Genomic DNA, 25,245 nt, shown 5'->3' with positions numbered 1-25,245 from the left:
ACACACGACTGGCTGCACACATTTGTGTATATTATTTATCAGATTACTGCTAATTAAATGGGTCGAGAATGTCCTCAAAGGGATAATTACACACGCAGTTATCATCAAATCATGAATTATTTGGTTGTTGAAGAGGAGGCGTGGCTTACACTGAACTGCATATGAAGCCAGCACTACAGCTGCACTCAGCGGGCACTGCAACCTGCAATCACATGTCTGGACTTTAAAGTGTAACAGCTCAGAGAAGAGAGATCATTGGGTTCATCATCCAGCTACTAACCGTCCATCTCTTATGTCACTCCTGATCTGGAGGAAGTAGAGATGCCTGAAGGGATGAGAGGAGAGGACCATTACTACCTTGTGTCTGGAGTGGATGTTCAGCTGAGGCCTACACTGGGAAGCGAGCGTTGCTATTGTCACACGTCTACCACTGCTGGTGTAAAGCCATTCATTATTACCCAAAAAAGCTTTTCCTGATAGGTCACAAATACACAAACAGTCAAAGGTCTGGACACACCTTCCCATTTAATTTGGCATGAGAAGGTGTGTCACAACTGTATTTCAATAGTTGGGCAAAGGATTTTAATACATGTTAAATACACTCCGAGCCAAGCTGTCAACTATCCCAACGAATAACCATATTCAAAAGTGTTCATTAAATGTTATACTACATCTGTGGAATGTCACCATTTCCACAATATGCATTTTCTATACCTGCTTATCATGTACAAGGTTTCATAGAAGACTGAAACCTATGCTGCTGATTCAGTGCACAAAGGACAAGATGCCAGCCTGTTAAAGGACTGACACACACACAGACAGACAGACAATTCTTTGGGGCCACCAGCAGGATTTTAACCCATCAACTATTGAATTTAGTTTGTTCAAATTCTTAATCTGATTTTAAAAAACAACAAAAAAAAAAAAAATTATGGACTAAACAACACATAATATATATATATATATATATATATATATATATATATATATATATATATATATAGGTTTGCCTTCAGAAAAACTGAAGTAGGCTTCATTGTCAATTGCATCATTTGCAAACTAATACCAGGGTTTATCTCACATTGGTGATTAAATACTTCTTTGGTCTTGAGACAACAACAAAAAATTGATTAACAATGACAATGTTGTGGCAATAGATCAACTGTGTAATACTATAGAGGTCCTTATTTTTCAAGCCGGGTGACCGTGGCTCAGGTGGTAGAGGGTCGTCTTCTGATCGAGAGGTTGGGGGTTCGATCCCAGTACCTGACTATGTGTTGAAGTGTCCTTGGGCAAGACACTGAACCCTAAGTTGCTCCCAGTGGTTGACTAGCGCCTTGCATGGCAGTCCTGTCCCACTGGTGTGTGAATGTGAGAGTGATTGGGTAAATGAGCTGATATGTAAAGCGCTTTGGGACTGCTTCAGTGTGGTTATAAAAGCGCTATATAAATCAAGTCCATTTACCATTTTTACCAAGCCAACATCTCGGACCTGTGAAGACATCCGCTCCAGCTCTAAGTGTGCTTTGGTATCCAACATTAAGACCTTCTTTAGCAGAACTATGTCCAAATCCTCTCACCTTTTACCCAAAAGGATATACTGGCACCATGCTAATGCGCGAATTTTTCTGCTGTTGGCGTTGAACAGGGGTCAGCATGTACACCCTTACTATGCATTCTCATCCCTTTTTTCTCCCTCTATCGTTAACCAAATTGGATAGATTCAGACTTCCAGGGAGTGAGAACAGCCGAGTGCTGCAGTTTAGAAAAAAAGACAGTCCTCTTCATATATCACAGTTAGCTCTCTGTCAAACTTGTATCGTTCCTCTGATATACTGTATCATCTCAGGACAAAATGTTCAACTGATTCCTAATATTTCTAAACCATTAAGAGATGCCATCATAAAGTCTCTTGTGACTCCTATTATGTAAAGTATAAATACTTTTTTAAAGACTTTTAATAACATATTTGGGTGCGTGAGATAAAGGCAGACAGCTGATCATTGTGTGAAGAAGAAAATGTGTCCTGATAAGCCTTTAAACCTTCTATTTGGACCATTGAGTCTTGCTCACAGGGCATGTAATTGAATAATCTTCCTATTTTGTCAGTTCCTAAGGTGGTTTGATAAAAGTGGTGCCATGGTTAAAGAAAAGTTGATCATAGATTCTGAAAACACTGCATCTGCAACAATATGCCAAATGCAAAACGTGGATGATAATATCAGGCATTCAGCAACCAAAATAAGGTCTGCTCATCTGTGAGAAACAAAGAGCAAATAAATCTGGAGAATTTAATTTCAGTGTCTTTAAAAAACAGACAAAAAAAAAAATCTGATTTACTGACCTTGTCTGCTCGTGCTGCAGGGAGTTGGGATCAGTGATAAAAAAACGCACTCTGAAGTTCAGATAAAAGGGAGATACCAGCCCTGCAGAGACATTTCATCTCTGTCAAAAAACAGGCAGACTTAGCTAAAAAAAAAAAAAAAGTCATACGTTCTGAATGATCTCAAACTGTAATTTCCCCACTTTTATCATTTTTTAATATTTCAGTTTTTGTAAAGCCTGATACCTTTAATCTGCTTCTTCATTGGCTTCTCCGGCTCCAGCCATCTCTGAAAGACAAACTCTCATTAAAGGTATAGAGGATGATTTTCCTAAAGTTTAGAAAAGAAACGCCCCCTGTACATGCGCAACACTCTACCTGCTTCCAAGAGGGAACGCAACGGGCACGAGCACGTACGACGGCCTTACGTAAACTTATCATCAGAATGATTGACAATTAGGAGGACCAATAGTTAAGATGATCCACCCGGAAGTTGAAGCGTCCACAATACCTTTAAGTATGATGGCTATTTAAAAAACTTTATGGCAATTATAAATCATCATTATTATTAAATAACTAAGCAGCAATCACTAAATGTAATACATTAAAATATGGCTCACAGATGAACAGTTAGCTCACAGGAGAATGTGTGTTGGCTGCAATGGAAGCGATGCTAGTGCTGGACTCTCTGATCTGCAGACTGAAGAGCTGCCTCTCCTGCAGGCCCAGGTGGTCAAATACCAGGTCCAAGAGAAGCATGCCTTCATCCTGCTTCTGAAAGATTTAAACACACACACACACACACAGAGGAAAAAGCTGTTGATTAAAATGTTGATGTACAGCATTTCTCTCTTTTTTTATGTTCACTTAAGTCCTTAAGTTATGTACAAAGCCATAGAAAACTTAGAAAAGAAACAAATGTTATTCTTTGTTGGATCAGTATCTTCCCCCTCGTCGGCATACACACACCCCCTCCATGGTACCAGCCTGAAGGACTGGTCTGTGATGACAAATGGGTTGTGAAAAACCAAGATAGTTATCCATTAATCTTCAATGTTCTTTTACAGTTAGCGTTTAGTAGTGTTCTAATTTTCTGTCCTTTACAGTCCAACGAGACAACAATCACAGCACCACAAATACTATGAAATGTATGGACTCTATTAGGCCAAAATAGTACAAAATAGAATAATATAGAATAGAAAAGACCTTTATTGACCACCAGAGGAGAAATTCACATTTACAGCAACACAGTATAAAAGCAGAGAGTAAGAACAAAATTAAACACTAACACAGGATAATAGTGAAAAAAATATACATTTGTGCACAGTGCAAATAACAATACATGCTGAGGAAGAACATGCAAACTCCACAGAGAAATAATTTAGCAAACGAGCCTCCAAGCTTCTCCATGCTTCATTGAGCGGCCCTTAACTACAGCTTTGAGACAAAAATTAAAAAACGCTAAAAGCATCACAATATTCTGCTTTCCAGTTGATTAAGGTCTTGTTGAATTTATTACTCAAATTGATTTATCAAAACTCCATCACATTTCTACATAGTTTTCCTTTTAAACTTTTAGTTACCATACCAAGACCCGCTGCCACCTACTTTTATGTCATATTACACAGTATATATCTCAATGTAAACAACACTTTTAATGGATGTATTCCACATAGAGCAGCATCTGTGCAAAATAGGTAAACTAATACTAATTCAACTTCAGTAATGAAAAAAGCATGACATTTGTTCTTAGCATTTTGTCTCAAACATTTAATGGGAAATATCGGCCGATAATATTGCCCATCTCTAGTTTGAATACTTTCGTCACTACCTCAAATGTAACATGCAATCTTTAACTCAGCAAAAAAAAAAAAAAAAGCCGATTGAACCAACATATAATCATCACCACTGTGATTATATGTTGGTTTTAGTGTGACATACGTGTGTGGTTGAGTGTGTTTTACGCACGCTGACTCGAAAGGTCTCGATTGTGCCGTCCAGCAGCTGAACCAGACAGAGCAGGTCCGGTTTTGCCATGTCTGTTACCACGGTAACTCTGGCTCCCTCTTTAAGACCAAAAACCCAGCCCACAGATCTTTACTATGGGGAGGAGGGACCTGGAAACACACACACACACACACACACACACACAGAGAGAGAGAAGTGTCAGATATTTTCAGACTGTTGTCTTCCAGTGAAAGCACCTCCCTCAGGGTGACATTAGTCCTAGTGAGTAATGTACTGTATGTTCCGGATGGAGCATTGGCCCAACAGTGAGTAATGCACTGTGAATGTAAAGGAGTGACTGCAAGCGTGTTGTATATGTGTGTGCAGTGCATGTTTGAGTAATCTGCTATTTATTGGTCTGGGTCTGAACATGTCCCTTCCCTCTCCCTGTTGCTCTCTTCTCTATCCCCACCTTTTGCAGCCAGCTGAATGATAAGAATGTTAAACATTTTCAGAGGTAAACATGCCCCTGTACAAGCCCTACCACTGGTTAACTATCCACAGCCATGCACGATCACAAACACATGCCACACTAGTGCATACATAAACATAAACATCATGACACCCAAACTGTGCCAGATTCCCTGCTGTCCTAATGCATGCACGTGTGCTTACGTAAACGCGTGCTGTCTAGAATGCTCAGGCACAGTTTCTGAAAAGATACACAATGAGTGGGTTAATGTTTGAACACAGTGACACGCTCAGAATATGTTGCAGGGCAGGAATTCCGTTTGGTCGCTGCTTTTTCGTGAGGAGCCACTAACTAGCAGGAAATAAATTAACTTTAAGTGAGACATTTAAAAGCTGGTCCATCATGGTGGAGAGACTGAGCTGGGAATCGTACATACAGCCACGGAGCGAGGTGGGGGACAGGCTTATAAATAAGGTTGGGACGATATATCGTGCGAGAAGATATCACGATATTAAAACGTCACAAGACATATCGTCAATGGTACGAATTGTATCGCGATATCCCAGCTACATCTGACCAGAGGCTGTGTGTCTTTCCAACTGTAGGAGACATAGTCAATGTCCAAAGGTCTGAATGGCTGCTAGAAAATGTAGACATGCTAATATAGTTGAAAAAGAACAAACCCATATCTTAAATCTGGGTTGTGTAGACCAGGGGTTCTCAACTGGTCTCACCCTGGGACCCACATTTTGCCACGGTCATTAAATCGCGAGTCACGACCCTCTTTTTTTTTTCCAGAATTCAGTCAAATTTAGCTTTTCAAAAATAGCTGTTGAAAACACACATATATAATCTTTTTTAAACATAAACTTGTGTATTTTCTGGGGCAACATGCATTTCACAGCATGCCTGTCAAAAAAAAAAATCTTTCAAAATAAGACAAGTCCAACTTGAGAGACATTAAGTGTAGGGATGTCCCCATACAACTTTTTCACTTCCGATACGATAGCAATATTGCAGCCTTGAGTATTGGTCGATACCGATATCGAACCGATGCGATATCAGCACAAATCATACATACAGTACTTTTATTACTTATTCTGTAGTGTGGAATGTTAGAAAAGGCTTCATCAAGTGATGTTACTCAAACAGAGAACAATAGTCAGCAACAGTAGGTACAGTATGAGGAAAACTGACCTATTTATTATTAATTAATTGGTTACAATAGGGCTGCTCGAATGTAGAAAAAATAATAATCACCATCATTTTAGTCATAATTAAAATCACGATTATTCAAACAATTATTTGTCAACCAAAAAGTTATTTATTTTTTTCCAAAAAAAAACATAAAATATATTATTTAAGCATAAATAAAATCCTTCAAACATTAAAATCGGGTATGTTCACTTTTGCACAAAACAAAACACTCCTTACATGTGATGTGTCTTTGCTCTAGGTCTTCATCATCAAACACAAAGTGTTCCCGTTTCAGTGAATTTGACTTGCCACTTGTTTACCAAGCGTTTTTGCTGCGTTTCTACTGTCATGTTTCAAGACCACGAGCAACAACTTTCCTCATGTTAGCCTGCAGGCTAGCTTTGGCTTTGAGAGGGGCGGGGCAAAGGGGAGGAGCTTGCATGTGCATGGATTTAAACAACTCAAAGTTAGTATTAATAACACTTTATTATTTGTAGATGTCTGAAATAGTGGGTTTGTTTTATTTAGCGAATAAAACATATGTTAAAATATATATATATATACTGTATATATATATATTCTCATTTCTTTTTTTTATTAATCATTTTTTTCTCGATTATATTATTTTTGTAATCGTTAGGTGTAAAAATCGAAATTGTAATTGAATTTTGATTAACTGAGCAGCCCTAGGTTACATACATTTTAACCTTCAACATAATATTTACAGTATTCTACAATTAAATAAAACAAATAAAAAATAAATTACAAGACCCGGGAACAAAATCTATATAAATCCAATAAAAACAAATAATACTTATGAAGTGCAAACAAATCATTGCTCTTAATCTTCACTAAAATATCAGCGATTGCAGTAAAATAAAATTCGATATTCCTTTTATGGCTGATATCGGACCGATATCCAATATCAATATGGGATCGGGACACCCCTAGTTAAGTGTTTATTTATTTTAGAATAGCTGTCCACTACCCATCCAGTACAGGTCCGTGACTCACTTTTGGTCCCCGACCCACCAGTTGAGAATCGCTGGTGTAGACTGTTCCAGTTTGATGTTTTCAAAAATTGTTGTGCAAAGTTCTCAAAGTGCTTTCCACAGATACATTTCACATTTCAAATCATGCACAGGTAGATAGGAATAATGCTTTGAAGAATGTCACAGTGACATGTTTTGGCTTTAATTTTAGACCCCAGCATAATGTGTCGGTCTGTATTTGTCCTTTATTTTCACTGTAATCGTGTACTATACATTTTATCTTCCTATTGATTTGAAAAGGTTATACCCAGAGTAAGTATGCAAGTATGCCCAAAGTTAAATAAAAACGTAGTTTTTTTTTTTTTTTAACACTATATTTTATTTTTATTTTTTTGTCTTTTTTCTCTTTCCTAAAATGTCGTTATCGTGAGCCCAGTATCGCATATATCGTCTCGTGAACTTTGTATATCGTCCCACTTTACTTTACTCTAATTACAGACTCATAATAATGACGTCATTAACCATCATTAAAATGACCTCCAGGCTTTCAGGCAGAGTTCCGTTTCTCCACATTTAAACTCTTCGACTCTCGCCTATAAACTCTGCTGTGACCTTTGAGCAGAAACCTGTTGACAGCCTCAAGTTTTACAAACGCACGCGCGCGCACAAACACACACACACATAGACATACGCACGTACGCACGCACGCACGGACTAGCTCTCCCCCAAACCACTGCAAGTCCAGGCCAACTTCATGTTTTCTGGGGAAGTAAAACCCGCTGAAAACAAATATATAAACAAAGGCAGTTGTACCTCGGTGGCCCTGCTTCACACACGGGCCATGTCCTCGGAGTGTTCGCCGGGTGAACGCAGTGCTGGGGCGGGTCAGAGCTGCAGGTAGAGCTGAGGTAAATATCCGGGACAACTTTCCCATCCCGAGCTGACTGTGCGCTGCCCCGCCCCTCAGGCGCGCGCGCGCGCGCGCCCCCACTAGGATGCACGACCGCGGGAACGCGCTTCTATGAGTAAGGAAAACTGTTGCCACCTATTGTTATTACTTTAACTACTGCAAACACTGGTAACAACTGCGATTCTGCTATAACACAGATTAGTAATGCTAGTGCTGTACCACTACTACCAGTATTAACTGTTTATGCCAGTGCTAATGCTAATGCAACCACTAGGCCAGAGGTGGGCAACTTATATCACAGCGGGGCCACAAAATGTTTTGTTTTTTTGGGGGTTTTTTTAAACAAAGGGTTACATTATGTACATGCATGTCAGAATTCAGAATAATGACTAATCTGAGCATTAATACAGGAAAGAACAACAGTTTTCAATAGTCATTTTTTTTTTGGGGGGGGGGGGGTCTGTCATTGTGTGCATGTTTGTTGTTGTCTTTCATTTTGTACATTTTTGTTGTCCTTTTGTGTCTTTTTCCTGTAACATATACGTTTTTGAAGTAATGTTGTGTATTTCTGTTGTCGTTTTGCTCGTTTGTTAGTACTTTTTAGTAATAGTAATTTTTTGTGTTTTTCTTGTCTTTCACTGTATTTTCCTGCAATGTTTTTCATGTATTCATGCTTTTTTGTATGTTTCTGTAAATTTGTATGTTTACTTTGAGGGCCGCATAAAATTAGACTAAGGGCCGCATGTGGTTGCCTATGTCTGCACTAGGCTTTATACTCAGACCAGTGCTAGTACTGATGACAGGTGGTAATGCTACTTCTCTGCTGCTGATAATATTACTAGTGACACTAGGGCTGGGCAATACATTGAGATTTATGATATATCAAGTTTTCTATTTTGGCTGGATCGAAAATTACAATATCGCCTATTTTGCTATATTTTCATTTTGTAGCTAATTTTGTATAAAAACACTCATTTTAGGGGTCGCTGCTTTTAATACTTCTCAGAAAAGCATGAAAAACACAGTTTGATGATTGCTGAGTGTGTCCTTACCCAGACCCTCCTCTAAAAAAAGCCACAATACAGAACTCACTCACACCTGCTGTCCCTTATAGGAGAAAAAGCCAAAAGTGGCACATATTGTGCAGCTGTTTGTTAGTAAATGGGCCTGTGTAGCAAATTCAACCCAAATTGTTTTTCTGGTCAGACTTTATTTGAATTAAAAATATTGTGATTTATATCATATATCATCATTTTTTTTTTTTTAAATCTTGAGATGTGGTTTTTGGTTCATATCGCCCAGCCCTAGTGACACTTGATTTGTTGTGCATTGTTCTTCATCGTTCTATCTCCATATTACACTGAATAGAAAGAGGTATTTTATTGGGCTTTTACTATCTTTCTATTTAGTTTGATAATAACGTATAGGGGTGGGACGATATGCAAAGCCCATGAGGCGAGACAATATACGATACGCTCACAATAATGATAGAAGACGATATTTTCGGGAAGCGGGAAAAAAAGACCAAAAAGAAAATGCTGCAAAAATATCCTCGCTTTTGTTTGACTAACTCTGAGCATACACAAATGTACTCTAGGTATAACCTTTTAAACTCAAGTGAATACACAATAGATCACATAAATAAGTGCATAAAGTGCCAAAACGCAAAAACAGAGACTGATCATTCATGCCAGTCAGTCTAACATTCAAAACAAAATCATGTCATCATGACATTCTTCAAAAAATATTCCTGTCAGGGCATGAACTTTGCATAACAAGTTTTTAAAAAGAATCAAACTAGAACAATCGACACGATCAAGATTTTTCAACAATATTAGCATGTCTACATTTTCTGTTCATCCATCCTTTCTTTCCATTCAAACAATAAAAGAAATGTCGATAGCTTGAGCAGGATGCAAGTTTATCTGGTTTTTATAAATGTTATAACAACTTATTATTACAGTTTTATAAATATAAATTATTGTTTTTTTTTTCATTATGTCTCGAATATGATTAGTTTTAGATTAAAAAAAACAAAAAAAAAACAATACAGCTAAAAATGCCAATACTAAATCTACGTAGTCCACTTTATAGTTTTTTTCTTTCATAGAAGACCTCTGTGTGACCCTGTTTAGTCCCTGAATGAATCACTTCAATGGGCCAGATACAATGGACCTGTTAAAGTGGCTCTGCTGCAAATGAAAATTATTTCATCTGTTTTCCTGTGAAAAAAACAATATCACTCGAATCTAATATTATGAACCAAAATCTATGTCATGTGAGTTTTTGTTGGAGTTTAGATGCTAAGAAAAGAGATACATATAGTCTTCTGTTTTATTACCCTTTTCTTTTGGTCTGTTGTCGCCCTCTGCAGGACAAATAAATAACTACTGCTGTGTGAAACATGTTCTGCTCACTAGTCAAAGCGTGATAAAACCTGTCTGAGGTCAACTGTCCTTGGTCTACTAGTGAATACGTGATGAAGGTATGTGTACTCACTCATACTGACTGACTATGAAACATGAACATGTTTCGATGTACATTTCTCTGTGCAACCTTGTTTGCTTTGGTATTATGTTGCATAATAACACACATACAGTAAGTGTTCTTCTGCCTGGAGCAGTAATTATTTGTGAAATCCTATTATATTCTGAATTCTTTCAGTTGACTTTATGTTCAGGCATATTATGTTGATAATAATAATAATAATAATAATAATAATAATACATATCCAGCATACACTGATGTATGATCAAGGTTAGCTACACTGCTTCTCACCTATAAAGGTTTATGTGGGTAACACCAAAACCACAAGGTCCCATTCTATGTTCCCCCTGAATGTGAATTGCAGGTTAGCCTCTAAATCAGAGATGGGCACATTTTTTCTCAGAGCAGGCATTTCAATATTGACCAATCTAAGCATTAGCAGGAAAGAACAAAGGGTTTTGTTGGATTTCTTGAGTCATTTTGTGTATTTTTGTTGTCATTTTATATATTTGACTTTTATTTTGTGTATTTTTGTTGTCATTTTGTATGATTTTGGAATCTTGTTTTGTTTTCTTTGCACTAGATTTTCTTGTTTTCTGTGTTTTCATTCTCATTTTGCATCTTTTGCTCTCAGTTTGTGTATTTGTGTTGTCATTTTATGCTTTGGGGGTTATTTTTGTGTGTTTTTGTTGTCATTTTGACTCTTGTTGTGTTTTTGGAGTTAATCTTCTACTTGGGGGGGAGTACACAAAATGAGTTGCCCATGTATCTGCTTTAAATTGACCTTAGGCGGTTATATTTTTGTGTTGGATCTGATTAAGCAGATCAGGAGAAGTGTTATGTAAGATAAAATGCATCTTGTCTGGGGGAGGGTTGGTCACACTGAAGGTGATGGGGTGTTGATTTTCTTCTCGCGCACAGTAGCCGGAAGTAAACGCCCCTTTTGCTGTCATGGAATCAACTTTCTGCAACAGTAAGTAAGACAGCATGTACCGGGCCTACCCTGACGCATGCCATGCCAAAATTAGAAAGCACAAACTCCAGGACAGACTGGATGGTATTTTAGTATCGGGGCTTCACCTCTCACTTATCCGATTTACACCATCCTTCATATTGTCTTCTGGGAATTTTTTCTCAACTGTTCTCGACCTGTTTTCAACAATATCTCGTCTTACTTTGCACAAATACCCTTTATCTTAAATGCTGGACTTTCTTTGTATAAATCGTCTTCCTCTAAATTTGCCCAACATGTTCCAGCTTCTGTTGCACTCTTCAAAGAAAAAAAAAAATGAGTAGAGACTGGGCCTGACAAATGCTTTTTGTCTTCCCACTCACGTTGAAATCCAATTTCAATTAAGCAATTTAGCTACCAACTGGAGAGTCTGCTTTCCTGTTGTCATAGTTTAAGTGCAGTGAGTTTGATAACCAAGATGGCAAATTCAGCAGAAGTCTGGTCTTAAATCACCAGCCAGAAACTGGGTCAATATATGTGTGGACAGGTGTGGACGACGTGCAGCACGAGACATGAGACCCCTGTGTGTCTCTGTGTGTCTCTGTGTGTGTGTGTGTGTGTGTCCATTTTACAGGACTGTCATGTGTGAAGAATAGCTTCCATGACCAACACAGTGACCTTGGCTTCAAAAGGAAAGTGTGCACTGTTGGATCCACACACACATACATCCAGATTCTGGTTTATTCAATGAAAGACAGAAGAATAAAAACACTACAATGAAACCCATAAAGACGACTGAGAATAGTCAACGTTCCAAATAATCCCCAAATGTTCTGTAGAAATGATTAAATGCTGTTACGCTAGTGGTTCCCAATCTTTTTTGGGTCATGACCCCATTATTATGTCACACATTTCTGACGACCCCAGAGACCTTAGTTTTTTATTGTATTTTTTATACTGTGTTACAAATATGTACAAGTAGTATCGATTAGTGCACTAAGAGACAATGTGCACCAGCTCAGTTATTTTTATGCTGCATTTTATTTGAACTACATTTGTATTTGAGAAAGTGAAAGTATAGAATAAGAGGTATTTGAGATTGTGTGATTGTGTAGTGTTTTATTTTGAAAAGTAATTATGAATATTTAAGCTCTTTGAGCTTTCTGTCTTTTCTTGCTCTGTATATCTAATCCGGTGATATTATCTTTTTTTATTATTTTATTGTGCAAAATAGATATGTATATGAATATAATTAAGGAATTGTAAAGAATACAACTTTAATCAGTAATACATTTTGTTTTATTATTACTAGACATTTCAGGTGATCTCATTTTATTTCCAGGTTACCCCGTATGGGGTCACAACCCTGTGTTACAAGCTCAATTCTGTAAATCACACCTTCTGCACTTTAAAAAAATTGTAAATACAACTGTATCATGTCATACAAGCAAAGACATTTTTTAATTTCAGTGATACATTTGATAATATCAATACTTTGCGGGGTTTTTTTCTTTTCCAACCCGCTTTAAATTGAATTAGCCCCTGAACTAAAACAAACCTGGTCCTTCTGTCCCAAACTAACAAAATATCTTGCCATAGACATACAAGCATTGAGAATGATGAATAGGTGTCATTTTGTATATTTTTCTCCTTAATTTGTATGTTTTTTTATGTCATTTTGTGTGAGTTTGTGTTTTTTATTGTGCTATATTTTTGCTGTTTTGTTTCTTTTTATTTTATTATGTATATTTTGCTCTCAGTTTGTGTATTTGGGGTTAAACTTAAACAGGATAATGACCTGTCATATGCTTTTTAGGTGGCAACAGCCTTGCTGTAAACGTGTAGACGTGTGGCCCAAACAGGCCTCTTTGACGCACACACACATGTGGACTGAGAGTGGCCAGTTTAGTCCGAGGGCACTTGAACGTAGCGCTGTCTGTAGATATTCTGCTCCTTCAACTGTCAGTCAGTCCGTCAGTCACTGAGCAGCTGGACGCACTCTCATTCTGAACAAGCAGCTTTCATCAAAATGACTGTGATCAAAGAGCACTCCATGACTCACGCCACGATGAGAGGCGTTCTCTCTTCTCTCTCAGGTAAATATACGTCTCCATGACATGATACACTGATTAAGTTTTTATCTAGTCATAATTGATTATATTTACTATGTTGAGGAATGAGAAAAACACTTCATTGCACCTTTGAATAGGTTCCTGCATAGGTTTGATATCTTCTAAAGTGAGTGGTTATGATATAAATACGTGGTCATATGAGTGTACGTCCTTTAGTTAAGTAAGTGTACATCTGAGCCAGAACATCAGCTGCTCTCTTATGTAAGGAGTTAACACCTGTCTGCATGCTTGTCCTATAGCTCTGCTCAAGCAGAAGAAAGCTGGATTCACCGACTTCCTACACAAACTGGTTTCCAGCCAACACCTCTGCCAAGAGTATTTTACCACAAACACACACACACTGGTTGGAAAATCAGTCATTTTTCTGCTGTGTTGATTTGTCTCATTCTGTGTTTTCCTCACCAAAGTCAAGACGCTCAGAAGATCCTAAAAAGACCAAGGAAACAGAGGAAAGAGAAGGAGAACAGGGATCCTCCGGTGAGTTGAGAGAAAGACGAGGTCTGCTGACAGGAGATGAAACTCAAACTGACCTACTGACCTTGTCTTGTCTTCGTGTGATTTTACCTTTCAGAGCACAGAGAACATGCATTCTTCACAGTAAGTTGCCTTCCGCACCCAGGAAAATGTTTGACTCACATTATAGAAAATAAATGTGTTGTTTTTGTAGCTGACCTAATCCCCATCATCATCATTTTCTACATTTACAATGAAAAAAAGAAAATTGATCTCGTTTTCTCTGAGCTCCACTCCAAATGACCCAAGTCATTTATTCATCCCAAGCACAGTAATTAATCTTGCAGCTATGAAGCGGTTTTTAACTATACAGTTATTATAATCCTATTAAGTGGCCTTTCTTTGTTATAAAAAATTAAATCTTGCTAATAACGTGCCTTCTGTTTATGTTTTACCAGAATGAAACCATCGGACTTCGACTACTTTAAAGTAATTGGCAGGGGGAGCTTTGGAAAGGTGCGGATGGCTCTATTTGTTCCTTTTCTTTTCTTCTTTTTTTTAAAAACAAATGAGTTTAATTGTAAAACACCAATTCGTGCAGGTGCTGCTCGCCAAACACAGAAAACAAGGGAGGTACTACGCTGTCAAAGTGCTGCAAAAACAATTTATCATCCAGAGAAAGGAGGTACAGTATATGTCTGTCTTTGAATATACTGCATATCAGTCCCTCGTTTCACCCATCTGTCCATCCATCCACTAAGCTTACATTTTATTGGTTCGCAGCAGAAGCATGTGATGGTGGAAAGAAGCGTGCTGATGAAGGGACTGCAACATCCGTTCCTGGTGGGACTGCATTTCTCTTTTCAGACACCAAATACTCTCTACTTTGTCCTGGATTACATGAATGGAGGAGAGGTGAGCAACAACTTTTAGATTTCAGACACTGTAGGATTTTGTTGTAACAATAGAATTCATTTTCTGTATATGACATTTGATTAACAATGTAAGAAGTGCAATTTTTATGCGAGATCTATGCATGTTTTTTTTTTTTTTTTGCAACTCTAATACAACATAAATATGAATTAATTAAGCTTGTATCTTGTATTAAAGTTTAAATCTCTCATTTTAATGCTTGTGTGTTGTGATTTCTCGCCCTTTGTGTAATCTGGGAATGTGGAATGTTTGCACTCAGCTCTTCTACCACCTCCAGAGACAGGGATCTTTCTCAGAAGCCAGAGCCGCCTTCTATGCTGCAGAAATGGCTGCAGCTCTAGGCTACCTCCACTCTCTCAACATTGTTTACAGGTGCACACACACACACACACACACACACCAACAGCGCTTGCGCAGGACCAAAACAAAAATTAAAAGTGGATGGATGTTGTAATATTACCACTTTATACTACCACCCCTTCAGGGTCAGATCACCATAACTCGCAGATACAGACTTGCTGTTTCTTTATGTTTGAGTCTGACTGAAGTGGGTTTTGTATGTAGAGTCAAATGGTCATTAAGCATCAAAATTGAATAAAAACTTAAACGTCAGTGTGGGATTAAAGTGATTCCTTTTTCATGTCTTCAGTTAATTTGGAGCTATTTTTATGTTTATATTAATTTAATCAGTCCTGAGCAGTAGAGAAAAGAAGAGCTTTTAAGTTGGATTTAAAAATGTTTTTATTGGATGCTGATTTCAATTTTGCTGACATTTTGTTTCACTTCTCTGCAAAGCAGTCTATCACAGATCTAACGTTCAATAAATTACATTCACATTCAGTTTGTATAATAATAATAATAATAACAACAACTAGTTTAGCACTCATAGAGCGCAGACCTCCGCCAAGCAGCTCAAGCTCAGCTAACACGCTCCAGTCACGGTAACATGGTAAACTCAGGATTACCATGACTACCAGTCAACATTGAGCTGTTGACTCTGAGAGAACATCATCACAATTTCCACAGTGTTGATAGAAAAATGAATGGGATATATATATATATATATATATATATATATATATATACATACACATCACAAAAATGTAATCATGCTCCTTGTCCCATTTATCACTTTTCCTGATAATGTAATCCATATCTGTTCATAACTTTTACATTTATCTTGCTAACTGGCAGACAGACAGCGTCGCACTGCATTAGCTTAGCATTAGCATAGCATAAAAGCACAGACTGACAGATTGACAGATAAACAGAGGGTAAAACATAACCTTACTGCGCTTCGCTCTTGGCGGAGCTAATAATGAGTTTGTTTTATATAGCGCTTTTAAAAAAACAACAACTCAAGACTCTTTACAGGAAGCAATGCCCCTATATGTAAGATAGGAGAATATAATAATTACACTTATAAACTCTCAGATCAGTGTCTTTGAAAACAGAATTTTTTCATTGTTACACATCATGAACCCCTTATTTCTTCCTGTCGTGTTTCTGTGCAGAGACCTGAAACCAGAAAACATCCTGCTGGACAGACACGGTCACGTGAGGCTGACAGACTTTGGACTTTGTAAAGAAGGTGTAGCCGTAGGAGATGTCATGCACACCTTCTGTGGTACCCCAGAGTACCTGGCTCCAGAGGTGCTACAGGGCCATCCATACAGCCCAGCTGTGGACTGGTGGGGACTTGGAGCAGTGCTTTTTGAGATGATCTGTGGACTGGTGAGTTTCCTACAACCCTCTCACCTCTTATTTTCGGCCTCTTCACAGAACTCTTCCTGTCTGTTGTTTCCTGCAGCCTCCGTTTTATAGCCACGACCGAGTGAAGATGTTTGAGAATATACTTCACGCTCCTCTGCGGTTGAAAAGCGAAGTGTCTGAGGCCGCCTGCTCACTCTTAGAGGGACTGCTGGAAAGAGATGTTTCCAAACGCTTGGGGCAGCATCGTGACATCGTAAGTGTGATAAGTAAAAAGATGAGCAGAGATAATTGTAGACAGGACACAGATGGATTATTAGTGAGGATGCAGGAAGAATCCTCACTATTGTTATTCGTTTTTTCTTCCGTCTGCGTTAACTCCTCCTAGACCGTTTCTCCGATTTTGTCAAATAAGCTATCAAAACGTTCAGAAAGTTCCTGAGATTGTACTTTTATCACTTGTAACTTTTAAACTTCTTGAGTTATTCATTTTTTGTGAAACTGCATTGACTTTTCAGCTCCGATCTCTCTTTTAGAGTGGACAGCTGGTTTAGCTAAAGTGGAACTGCTCCAGCTTTTACCTTCAAATCTTTGCAAACAAATGACAAACCTTTTGACCTTTAACATGTTCAGCTGATACTTTCAACCCATTTTCAACCTTATTGCTAATGTTAAGTGAATTCCAGGTTAATGTTAAGTGAATTCCAGGTTAATGCTAATGTTAGGCTAATGCTAATTCTAGATGAATGCTAATGCTAGGTTAATGCTATTGTTAAACCAATGCTAATGCTTAGTTAGTGCTAATGCTTGGTTAATGTTAATGTTAGCTTCGTACTAACGCTAGATTAATGCTATTGTTAGGCTAATGCTTGGCCTATGCTATTGCTAGGTTAACGCTAAGTTAGTGGTAATGCTAGGCTAATGCTAGGTTAGTGCTAATGCTATTTGTAGGTTAATGCTAATGTTCGGCTAATGCTAGTGCTAGGTTAATGCTATTTTTAGACCAATACTAATGCTTAGTTAGTGCTAATGCTAGGTTAATGTTAATGTTAGGTTAGTACTAACGCTAGGTTAATGCTATTGTTAAGCTAATGCTTGGCTTATGCTATTGCTAGGCTAACACTGGGTTAGTGGTAATGCTAAGCTAATGCTAGGTTAGTGCTAATGCTATTTCTAGGTTGATACAAATGTTCGGCTAATGCTAATTAGCCTAGCAATACCAAGCATTGGCATTAGCTAAAGCTAGCTAATGCTCGGTTAATGCTAAACCTAATGTTTATGTTAGCTAATGCTATACTAAAGTTATGCTAATTATATGCTATGCTAATCTAATGCAGTAGGATGCGAGCCAACACCTGCATCCTAACTTCTAGGTATTACTTGTAAAAGATTCATTTTGTCTTCTTTTTGAATAGTATGTTAAGTTGAGGTTTTGTTTATTCAGACGTTTTTCAGGAATTTTTTATCTCCTGCCATGTTTTGACTGTCAACTGCCAGTCTTTGTCAGAGGAGTTCTGTTAACATATTATCACTTGTTGATCTGTCTCCAGCTGGAGCTGCAGGAGCATCCTTTCTTCGCTTCAATGAAGTGGGACGACCTCGTGGCTAGAAACCTCACACCCCCGTTCATCCCACAAGTGGTACATGTCAATCAGAAATCAGTTATAGGTAAAAGCAGCTGTTTTCTAGACCATGTGTTTTCCTCACTCTCCTCTTCTCCCCAGGCTGGTCCCTGTGATATCAGTTATATCGACCCAGAGTTCACGCTGCTTCCTGTGCCAGCTTCAGTGAATAGAAGGTGTACAGCAGCTGTAGCTGGGGGAGCCTTCCCAGGATTTTCCTTCACAAACCCCGAGCATAACGAGCCGGCAGCACCCGATCTATAACAGCTGATATTTGTTTTTTGTCCTAAATTATTATAAGTACATGTTTTTTTTTTTTACTTTGAGCAATTAATACAACAATCTGCTGCCTTTTTAAAAAAAAAAATATGTTTATTGTTTGTAAAAAAAAAATATTGCACACTCTATGTTAGCCATCATGCAAAAGTATACGTTCATGGAATATGCGTGATATCAGAAGTCAATTAGAATGCTCAAATACTTCCATGGGGGAGTAGTTATTCTGACATTTTACAATCATATAATCATAAAAATAAATGTGCTTTGCTGATTCCATTTCCTCTGATACATTCAAGTCTTGAAAAAACACACACAAAAGTACATAAAGGTAAATATTGTAAAGTGACAAGTAAATGCACCACTCCTGGAAAACATTAAATACAAACAAACATAAAAGCCTCCTTTGACTTCATGTCTGATTGAGATTGTTACAAGGAGGTAACATTGACACCGGCGTTAATTTTTGTTCATCCGTTAGCTGGATTACGTAAAAACGGATTTTGACAAAATTTTAACCATAGACAGACCATATATGCCAGGGAAGATTACATCAAATTTTGGAGGGGATCCTGATCAGTTCGAAATCCCTATCTCTCATTATTGAGGAAATTTTTCAAAAATTAAAATTTCTTCTCAATATTCACCGATACCTTACATTTCAATCATTTATGTCGGGTTTGTTCTTAAATTATCCCACAGAGTTTCGAACAAAATGGTGCTCATACATTTGGACCTACTGTGTTGTTTTGGAGATTGAAATTTCTTCCAATCTTTTAAAGTTTGAATGGACATTGTACCATGGTAGGAGGATGTTTGGCGCTCAGGTCTGTAGGTGAAAGGCCTTCACTGTGTAGAACAGGGATCTAACAACTGCTCTGAAGCAGTTTTTTACACTTTGAGCCATTTAGCTCATCGTTAGATGCCAAAGGACGCATAGTTCTGCTCACTCTGGCAGGTGAAGTAAGCTATCAGCTGGCCATTGCAGATCATCAGAAACAATCCACTTCCTATTGAAAAAAGACACAAAACAAGAAAGTTCAAGAAAGATGCTGTTGGACTTGACATGAAAATAAATTGCTTGTCGTACCTAAAGCCAGCCACCACTGCCACACCGTGGGGAACTCCAACATTACTGCAAGAAGTCAATGATTTGGTCATGTACTGTATGTCTGCTGTGAGAAAATTGCAGTGCATGCTGGGATTGGTGCTTACCTATGCTGGTGATTAGCACATGCAGGAGTGTGACAGTGAGGGCATAGTCCCAAACCCGCCACTGCACCACTGCTGCAAACAACAGGCCGCTGCTAAAGTAGGTGAGCTCCAAGGACAAAAGGTTCACTATAGAAACACCAATGCAGCCAGTAAGTACAGGACCAGTAAAGAGCTGACATCAGATCAAATGTCCTCACCAAGGTATTTGGAGTTAGAGTCAGCAGGTTCAGTCTTAAAGTCGAAAGGAATCAGTCCATCAAAGTGCTCTAACCTATTTAGAAATACACAATCGGCACAGAGTGACCCTTCACACACAGATATGATCAGTTAGCTGCTTTAGACTGAGCCCAAAGGGGGAAAATTCATCATTTTGTGTGTTGAGCACTGAAAATGGCATTCAATGTAGAATCATATTAGTATAACTACCATTAAACAATACTAAAAAATAATAATTTATTTTCATTCTCATTTTCTTGTCTTCAGTGATGTATTAATCCATAGTGTGCAGGAGTCCATCACTAATATTTCTATTGTTTAACTGTGTTGCAATGGAAAGTGGCTGAATTACACACCCACTCTTTGTTTGTGGGTCAATGATGTGATTCCTACATTTTCTGTTCAACAGCATTTCTTTCACTTAAAGCTGATATCCGGAGTTTCTGAGAAATCTATGTTTATGATTCTAACTAGTCTTTTACTATGGTCTACTGCCACGCATTCATATACATTAATGTATATAAGTCCCTCCTTCGTCCCATATACCCCTATACAAATGGACAGAGCCGTATAGAGAGAGAGTTGCAGCAACTCTGTTGACTCCATTGGTTTGGTTTTTTTTTTTACAATAATGACGGCTCATGGAGCCTCAATCGTTCCCCGGAAGTGAGCTGTTTGTGAGGAACTTTTGAATGGTAAGACGTTTAAATAATCATTTTGGATATTATTAATATTATCAGCGTATCTACACCCATTGACGTGTGCATTAAAGCATGTTAGTGGATTATCCCTATATATTATAGATTAAGGGATCGTTAGCAGATAACAGATGAGGATAGGATATGTTAACGTTACTGGATAAAGCTAGCAACACACAACCTTAAACACAAGGTTCAATTTATTTTATTAATGCGATGTGGAATTAGAAAAAATACATTTAAACGTGATTTATTTTTGCTGTAGTAAATTAAATTATTATTAATAATAATAATAATAATTAATCAATGCCTGAAAATGTGCCTGTAGAATAACTTGTTTACTTCACACACACAACTCAGTTTTATCTACCCACATAGGCTACATAGCTTCTTTTTTTTTTTTTTTTTTTTTTTTTTAATCAAACAGTAAGCTTTTCAATAGTGTTATTTGTGAAAAGTGCAAATGAAGTGTTTGAATATGACTCATAGATTTTTTTATAGTTATAATCCTGATTGCTCCTGCTGACTTTGGCGAACCATTTCTGTCTATTTCTGAGTGATTGGAGATTGAACATTTATTTTAAAAAAATCATTTTTGGTACATAAGTACATAGTAAACATCTAATTTCTATTTTTATATATGTATAAACATAATAAATATGTTTTCAACGTGTCCTGTCCGGAGGTGGTGTGTTTTTTAATGACCCCTTTTTCCATATTTCTGCACATGCAAGCTATAAAGACATGTTTCTGCCTTTTGCAAAACAAAAAGTAGACAGTGAAGTTATTCTGAATTTGTAAATGTTATGTATTCATGTATATATAGCGTTATATATATATATACTGTATATATATATCAGAGTATCTGAAATATATAGATATCTGAAAAAAAACATTAAATCATTAAGATTACATAAGCCCTTAATTACCATGGGATTACTGAAATAGAAGAAAATAAATTAGTATGAATTTTTAACCCGTTGTCGCAACTCTCTCTCTAAACGGCTCTGCAAATGGAAACGATTGCCGAGTGCGCCCAGCCAGTAGGCTTCGACTTCCTGTTTTTGAGACTGTCAATCAAAGTGACTGCGGAATTGTGCACGGAAAGGCCGCGCATCACAACAGCAAACAGGTAAATATGATTTTGGCTCTTACCTGACCCATAGACCTATATCAATGCGACCTTGTTATGTTCTACGATGCGCATGCAGAAAAGTAGAGGCGTGGCTTCTGGTAGATCGCAGGGGCAGGGAGAGGAAGTGGAGGTGTTGAGGGCGGGACATCGAGACGTCCTCTCAGAAACTCCGGATATCAGCTTTAAACGGGGGTTTCATGTAAAAATCACTTTTTCAAGCTTTAGTGTGTCATTCCCTCCTGAAAAACATACCTCCAGTGTTTCTCAGATTGATTCACATATTTATGAGTAATCTTTAAATCTCTTGTTAGCAACCATTTTCCTGCTGTTATGCTCCCTCGAGGGAACGAGGCTCCGCCTTGGGGTTGAGGCCCCTCCCCCTCCTATGTTCTCTTCCTTATTTCAGCCCACAGCACCTGCCTCCGCAGATTTAGCTTTTAATTTACTTATTTTATATACTTTTGTAAACACCCCTGGCTTATGTTATCTGTACTCATCTCTGTGACTTCCTTCAAAACAACAACCTGTTCGAGGACTTCCAGTCAGGTTTTAGAGCTCAACACAGCACAGAGACTGCTTTAGTTAAAGTAACTAATGATCTACTCTGGGCTTCAGATGAAGGACGACTCTCAGTGCTGGTTTTATTAGATCTTAGTGCAGCTTTTGACACTATAGATGACTATATTCTACTAGAGAGATTAGAGGAATTGCTTGGAATCACAGGGACTGCCCTAAACTGGTTTAAGTCCTACCTATCTGATAGGTACCAGTTTGTACACGTGAATAATAAGTCTTCTGTGTACACTAAAGTAAGCTACGGGGTTCCTCAGGGCTCTGTGCTAGGTCCAATCCTCTTCTGTATCTATATGATCCCCCTTGGTAATGTTATGAGAAAATACTCTGTTAACTTTCACTGCTATGCTGATGATACCCAACTGTATGTATCAATGAAGCCAGGTGAGACAAATCAGCTATCTAAACTTGAGGCCTGTCTAAAGGACATTAGGGCCTGGATGGACCAAAATTTTCTTCTTCTTAACTCAGACAAGACTGAGGTCATTGTACTGGGCCCACGACACCTTAGAGAAACCAATGCTAGCCTAACTGCCCTAGATGGCATTACTCTGGCACGAAGCACAACTGTTAGAAACCTTGGGGTTCTATTTGATCAGGATTTATCCTTCAACTCTCACATAAAACAAACTTCAAGAACTGCCTTCTGGCTGTTCATCATAGGAATGGGATCCACACAAGGTTCCTGCTGCTTAACAGAAGGTTTTCCTTGCCGCCATGATGAATTAATGTTGGGTGTGGGATACATATGTATGTGTATATACGTATATATGCATATGTGTGTAACGATAAAATGAAGAGTTCCGTCCTTAAGACTGCTCTACTGTAAAGTGTCTTGAGATACCATTGGTTATGATTTGGCGCTATACAAATAAAAGATTGATTGATTGATTGATTGATTGTACTCATTAATGTACGCATTAAAATGAAAATAAAAAAAAATATGTATAAATATAAATAAAACTCGCACCCCTCCCCCGCTTCCAGCTCCGTCAAAACAGCTGCAGTCACAGCAAACAGCTGAGAGGTAACTGCGGGTCGATCGATTTACTCTGCTCATCGTAGTAGCTGCCTGCCTTCAGTTTTTAAAAATGCCTTCAGCTAGAAAATATATTTTTGGATGCGAAGAAAACAGCCCTCTTTTGGATGAAACAATTTGTCAACAATGATTGGAGTTCATCTTTGGAAGCGGCCCTCGTCCCAAAAAGATCTGCTATGTTTGTTCCAGGCACTTTTCAGATGACTGCTTTAAAACAAGAGCTTATTTTAAAGTGGATTAATAAGTACAGTGACACTAAAAAACAATGCCCAACAGTTTTCTAAGATCTCTATTGCCAAATTACAATTATTTCCCATTCCCCCTAAATTAAAAAAAACCCATTTTTAATATTGAACAGAATCAACCCATCCAGTGCTCTGCTGAAGCAAAGATTTGGTTTTGAGATGAACATTTATATATTTTGTTCTTAGGAAGAAACAAGTGAACATCTGCTTTTCCAATGTCTCATCAGTAAAATCCCTCATCTGGCTGAATGAACGGAAACTGGTGTCATTTTGGATCTCATAATGCATAGCCTACACATCATGACTTCCTTGTCAACAATATCATTAGAATTGGACAGTTTTATAAAACAACATTATCAATCCCTAAAATGTAATAATACAAATAATAATAATAATAATAAAGCAACAAAGTTGTTAGATATGATTTCAACCATTGCAAGCCCTTATGGGAGCATTTTTATTCATTCATTCATTAATGTGCGTGTCTGCTTAATCCAGGGGTCTGCAACCTTTACTCTCCATTTTGCCTAATCTCGCCTGGAATAAAGTCCTTTCAGAGCCGTGAAAAAATACCTTCTGAATGAAGACAATACAGTGTATAAAATTCTATACAGTTGAAATAATATTGAATCATTTTACGAGTTAATGTTTTTGAAAGGCTTCAAAAACTAACTTGAATTTGACAACACGTGATCATGTCAGCCAACACATGCTGCTAATTTCTTGCAACATATCAAGCATTCATATGAAGCCACGTGTTGGCAGTTAAATAAATCTTTCTCCACACAAATAAAATCTCTATTTTCTTCCAGAATAGTCTTTTTGTTAGTTTAGTTATCTTACCAGGGATTTAAAACTTAAGGTTAGCCACAGGTGTAATGAAAATTGATGGTCTGTAGAGGTTGCAGGAAGTGAGGTAGGAATTTGGCAGAGTTATTGCATAATGTGATTTATTTTTAGGTTAAAGAAGTTGTTTTATCATAATTTTATTTGAAGTTAGTGTCATTAATCATCAATACCCTGTAAGAAATAACAATTCATTATTTTATTTTTTTAAAGCTACAGGGAGCCATTGCAAAAGAGTCAAAGAGCCACATGAGGCTCCTGAGCCACAGGTTGCAGATCCCTGGCTTAATCATTTCTTCTTTTCCTCTGAATGGAATTATGGATTGTACTCGTGGTGTGGTTTTCAAAATGCTTCATATCCAAAGACCCTAGTATTTAGTGAAACAGGTGTACCTGTGCGCATGCGTTGACTCAGGTCTCACCTGAAAGCGCCGAAGCACACACTGGCGGTCATGTAGAACACAGAGTAGAATATGAGCAGACAGAGGAACAGGTTGGTGAGCACGGTCTACGGAAAGAAACACACGCTGGGACTGAGAAACACCATGATGGGGTGGATGGACGCTTTTTAATCTGCACTGCAGCCAGTCTGATGTACACGAACACTGATGTGTCCATTGATCCGTCCGCACACTCTCAGCCACACAGACGCCTAAAAACACACAGCACGGATAAACAGCTCGCTCTAACACACCAAGCTCCTCCTCCTACCTTTGAAGCGACCGTTTTGCCTTTAAATGCCATATCATGGTTGAAACACACGCGCTATGTATATTTTAAATGACGCTGCAGCAACAGCAGAGGTAGCAGCAGCAGCACGAGCCCCGTTAATCCTGCTGAAACCGGATTTCTACTGACACCTTGTGGTCAGG

The 25,245-nt window shown here is 38.0% G+C and overlaps 3 protein-coding genes across 10 annotated transcripts in view; 1 reads left to right on the top strand and 2 right to left on the bottom strand.

Annotated features, from left to right (window-relative positions):
• The window catches only part of ptpn3 (protein tyrosine phosphatase non-receptor type 3), a 19,362-nt gene extending 11,471 nt beyond the window's left edge, over positions 1-7,891 (bottom strand). Inside the window, exons 1-8 of one of the 4 annotated variants that reach the window (XM_028471804.1) lie at positions 7,745-7,887; positions 4,946-4,982; positions 4,292-4,440; positions 2,963-3,097; positions 2,570-2,612; positions 2,345-2,426; positions 281-325; positions 150-202 (exon numbers count right to left, since the gene is read on the bottom strand). In XM_028471804.1, coding sequence (XP_028327605.1) covers positions 150-202; positions 281-325; positions 2,345-2,426; positions 2,570-2,612; positions 2,963-3,097; positions 4,292-4,360 — 427 coding nt within the window. In that variant the 5' untranslated portion in view covers positions 4,361-4,440; positions 4,946-4,982; positions 7,745-7,887. Of the gene's footprint in view, positions 1-149; positions 203-280; positions 326-2,344; positions 2,427-2,569; positions 2,613-2,943; positions 3,098-4,291; positions 4,441-4,945; positions 4,983-7,744 lie in introns of those variants that run through there. The other 3 variants (XM_028471803.1, XM_028471805.1, XM_028471806.1) reach the window with 3 other exon arrangements.
• Positions 7,881-18,559, top strand: sgk2b (serum/glucocorticoid regulated kinase 2b). Of its 3 annotated transcripts, none has more exons than XM_028471809.1 (15): positions 7,881-7,956; positions 10,216-10,326; positions 11,250-11,301; positions 13,097-13,376; positions 13,652-13,727; positions 13,820-13,889; positions 13,984-14,009; positions 14,324-14,381; positions 14,467-14,550; positions 14,652-14,780; positions 15,058-15,170; positions 16,313-16,532; positions 16,609-16,764; positions 18,059-18,148; positions 18,233-18,559. In XM_028471809.1, the coding sequence occupies exons 4-15, from the start codon at positions 13,310-13,312 to the stop codon at positions 18,392-18,394; spliced, it is 1,251 nt and encodes a 416-aa protein (XP_028327610.1). In that variant the 5' UTR covers positions 7,881-7,956; positions 10,216-10,326; positions 11,250-11,301; positions 13,097-13,309; the 3' UTR covers positions 18,395-18,559. The 3 variants fall into 3 exon arrangements, with proteins under 3 accessions (XP_028327610.1, XP_028327608.1, XP_028327609.1); XM_028471807.1 differs by having other exon boundaries at positions 7,882-7,956; positions 14,649-14,780; XM_028471808.1 differs by lacking the exon at positions 11,250-11,301 and having other exon boundaries at positions 7,882-7,956; positions 14,649-14,780.
• LOC114478626 (transmembrane protein 244-like) lies at positions 18,484-25,245 on the bottom strand. 3 transcript variants are annotated; one of them, XM_028471810.1, is made up of 6 exons: positions 25,085-25,238; positions 24,796-24,881; positions 19,819-19,892; positions 19,622-19,747; positions 19,497-19,541; positions 18,484-19,416 (listed from the first exon to the last, which is right to left on the bottom strand). In XM_028471810.1, the coding sequence occupies exons 1-6, from the start codon at positions 25,115-25,117 to the stop codon at positions 19,325-19,327; spliced, it is 456 nt and encodes a 151-aa protein (XP_028327611.1). In that variant the 5' UTR covers positions 25,118-25,238; the 3' UTR covers positions 18,484-19,324. The 3 variants fall into 3 exon arrangements, with proteins under 3 accessions (XP_028327611.1, XP_028327614.1, XP_028327612.1); XM_028471813.1 differs by having other exon boundaries at positions 24,796-25,025; positions 25,085-25,189; XM_028471811.1 differs by lacking the exon at positions 24,796-24,881 and having other exon boundaries at positions 25,085-25,245.

This window comes from Gouania willdenowi, chromosome 16 (genome assembly GCF_900634775.1).
Source record: "Gouania willdenowi chromosome 16, fGouWil2.1, whole genome shotgun sequence".
Classification (NCBI taxonomy): Eukaryota; Metazoa; Chordata; class Actinopteri; order Blenniiformes; family Gobiesocidae; genus Gouania; species Gouania willdenowi.
Note: the sequence above shows the minus strand (reverse complement) of the source record. Positions and strands in the feature narration are given on the sequence as shown.

Excerpts from the sequence above, each read along its gene's own strand:
- sgk2b (XM_028471808.1), top strand. The coding sequence starts at position 13,310 with ATGACTGTGATCAAAGAGCACTCCATGACTCACGCCACGATGAGAGGC. Across the intron at positions 14,551-14,648 it reads TTATCATCCAGAGAAAGGAG|CAGAAGCATGTGATGGTGGA; the intron begins GTACAGTATATG and ends ATTGGTTCGCAG. Across the intron at positions 14,781-15,057 it reads ATTACATGAATGGAGGAGAG|CTCTTCTACCACCTCCAGAG; the intron begins GTGAGCAACAAC and ends GTTTGCACTCAG.
- LOC114478626 (XM_028471810.1), bottom strand. The coding sequence starts at position 25,117 with ATGGCATTTAAAGGCAAAACGGTCGCTTCAAAG. Across the intron at positions 24,882-25,084 it reads GCAAAACGGTCGCTTCAAAG|ACCGTGCTCACCAACCTGTT; the intron begins GTAGGAGGAGGA and ends TTCTTTCCGTAG. Across the intron at positions 19,542-19,621 it reads TGTGCTAATCACCAGCATAG|TAATGTTGGAGTTCCCCACG; the intron begins GTAAGCACCAAT and ends GACTTCTTGCAG.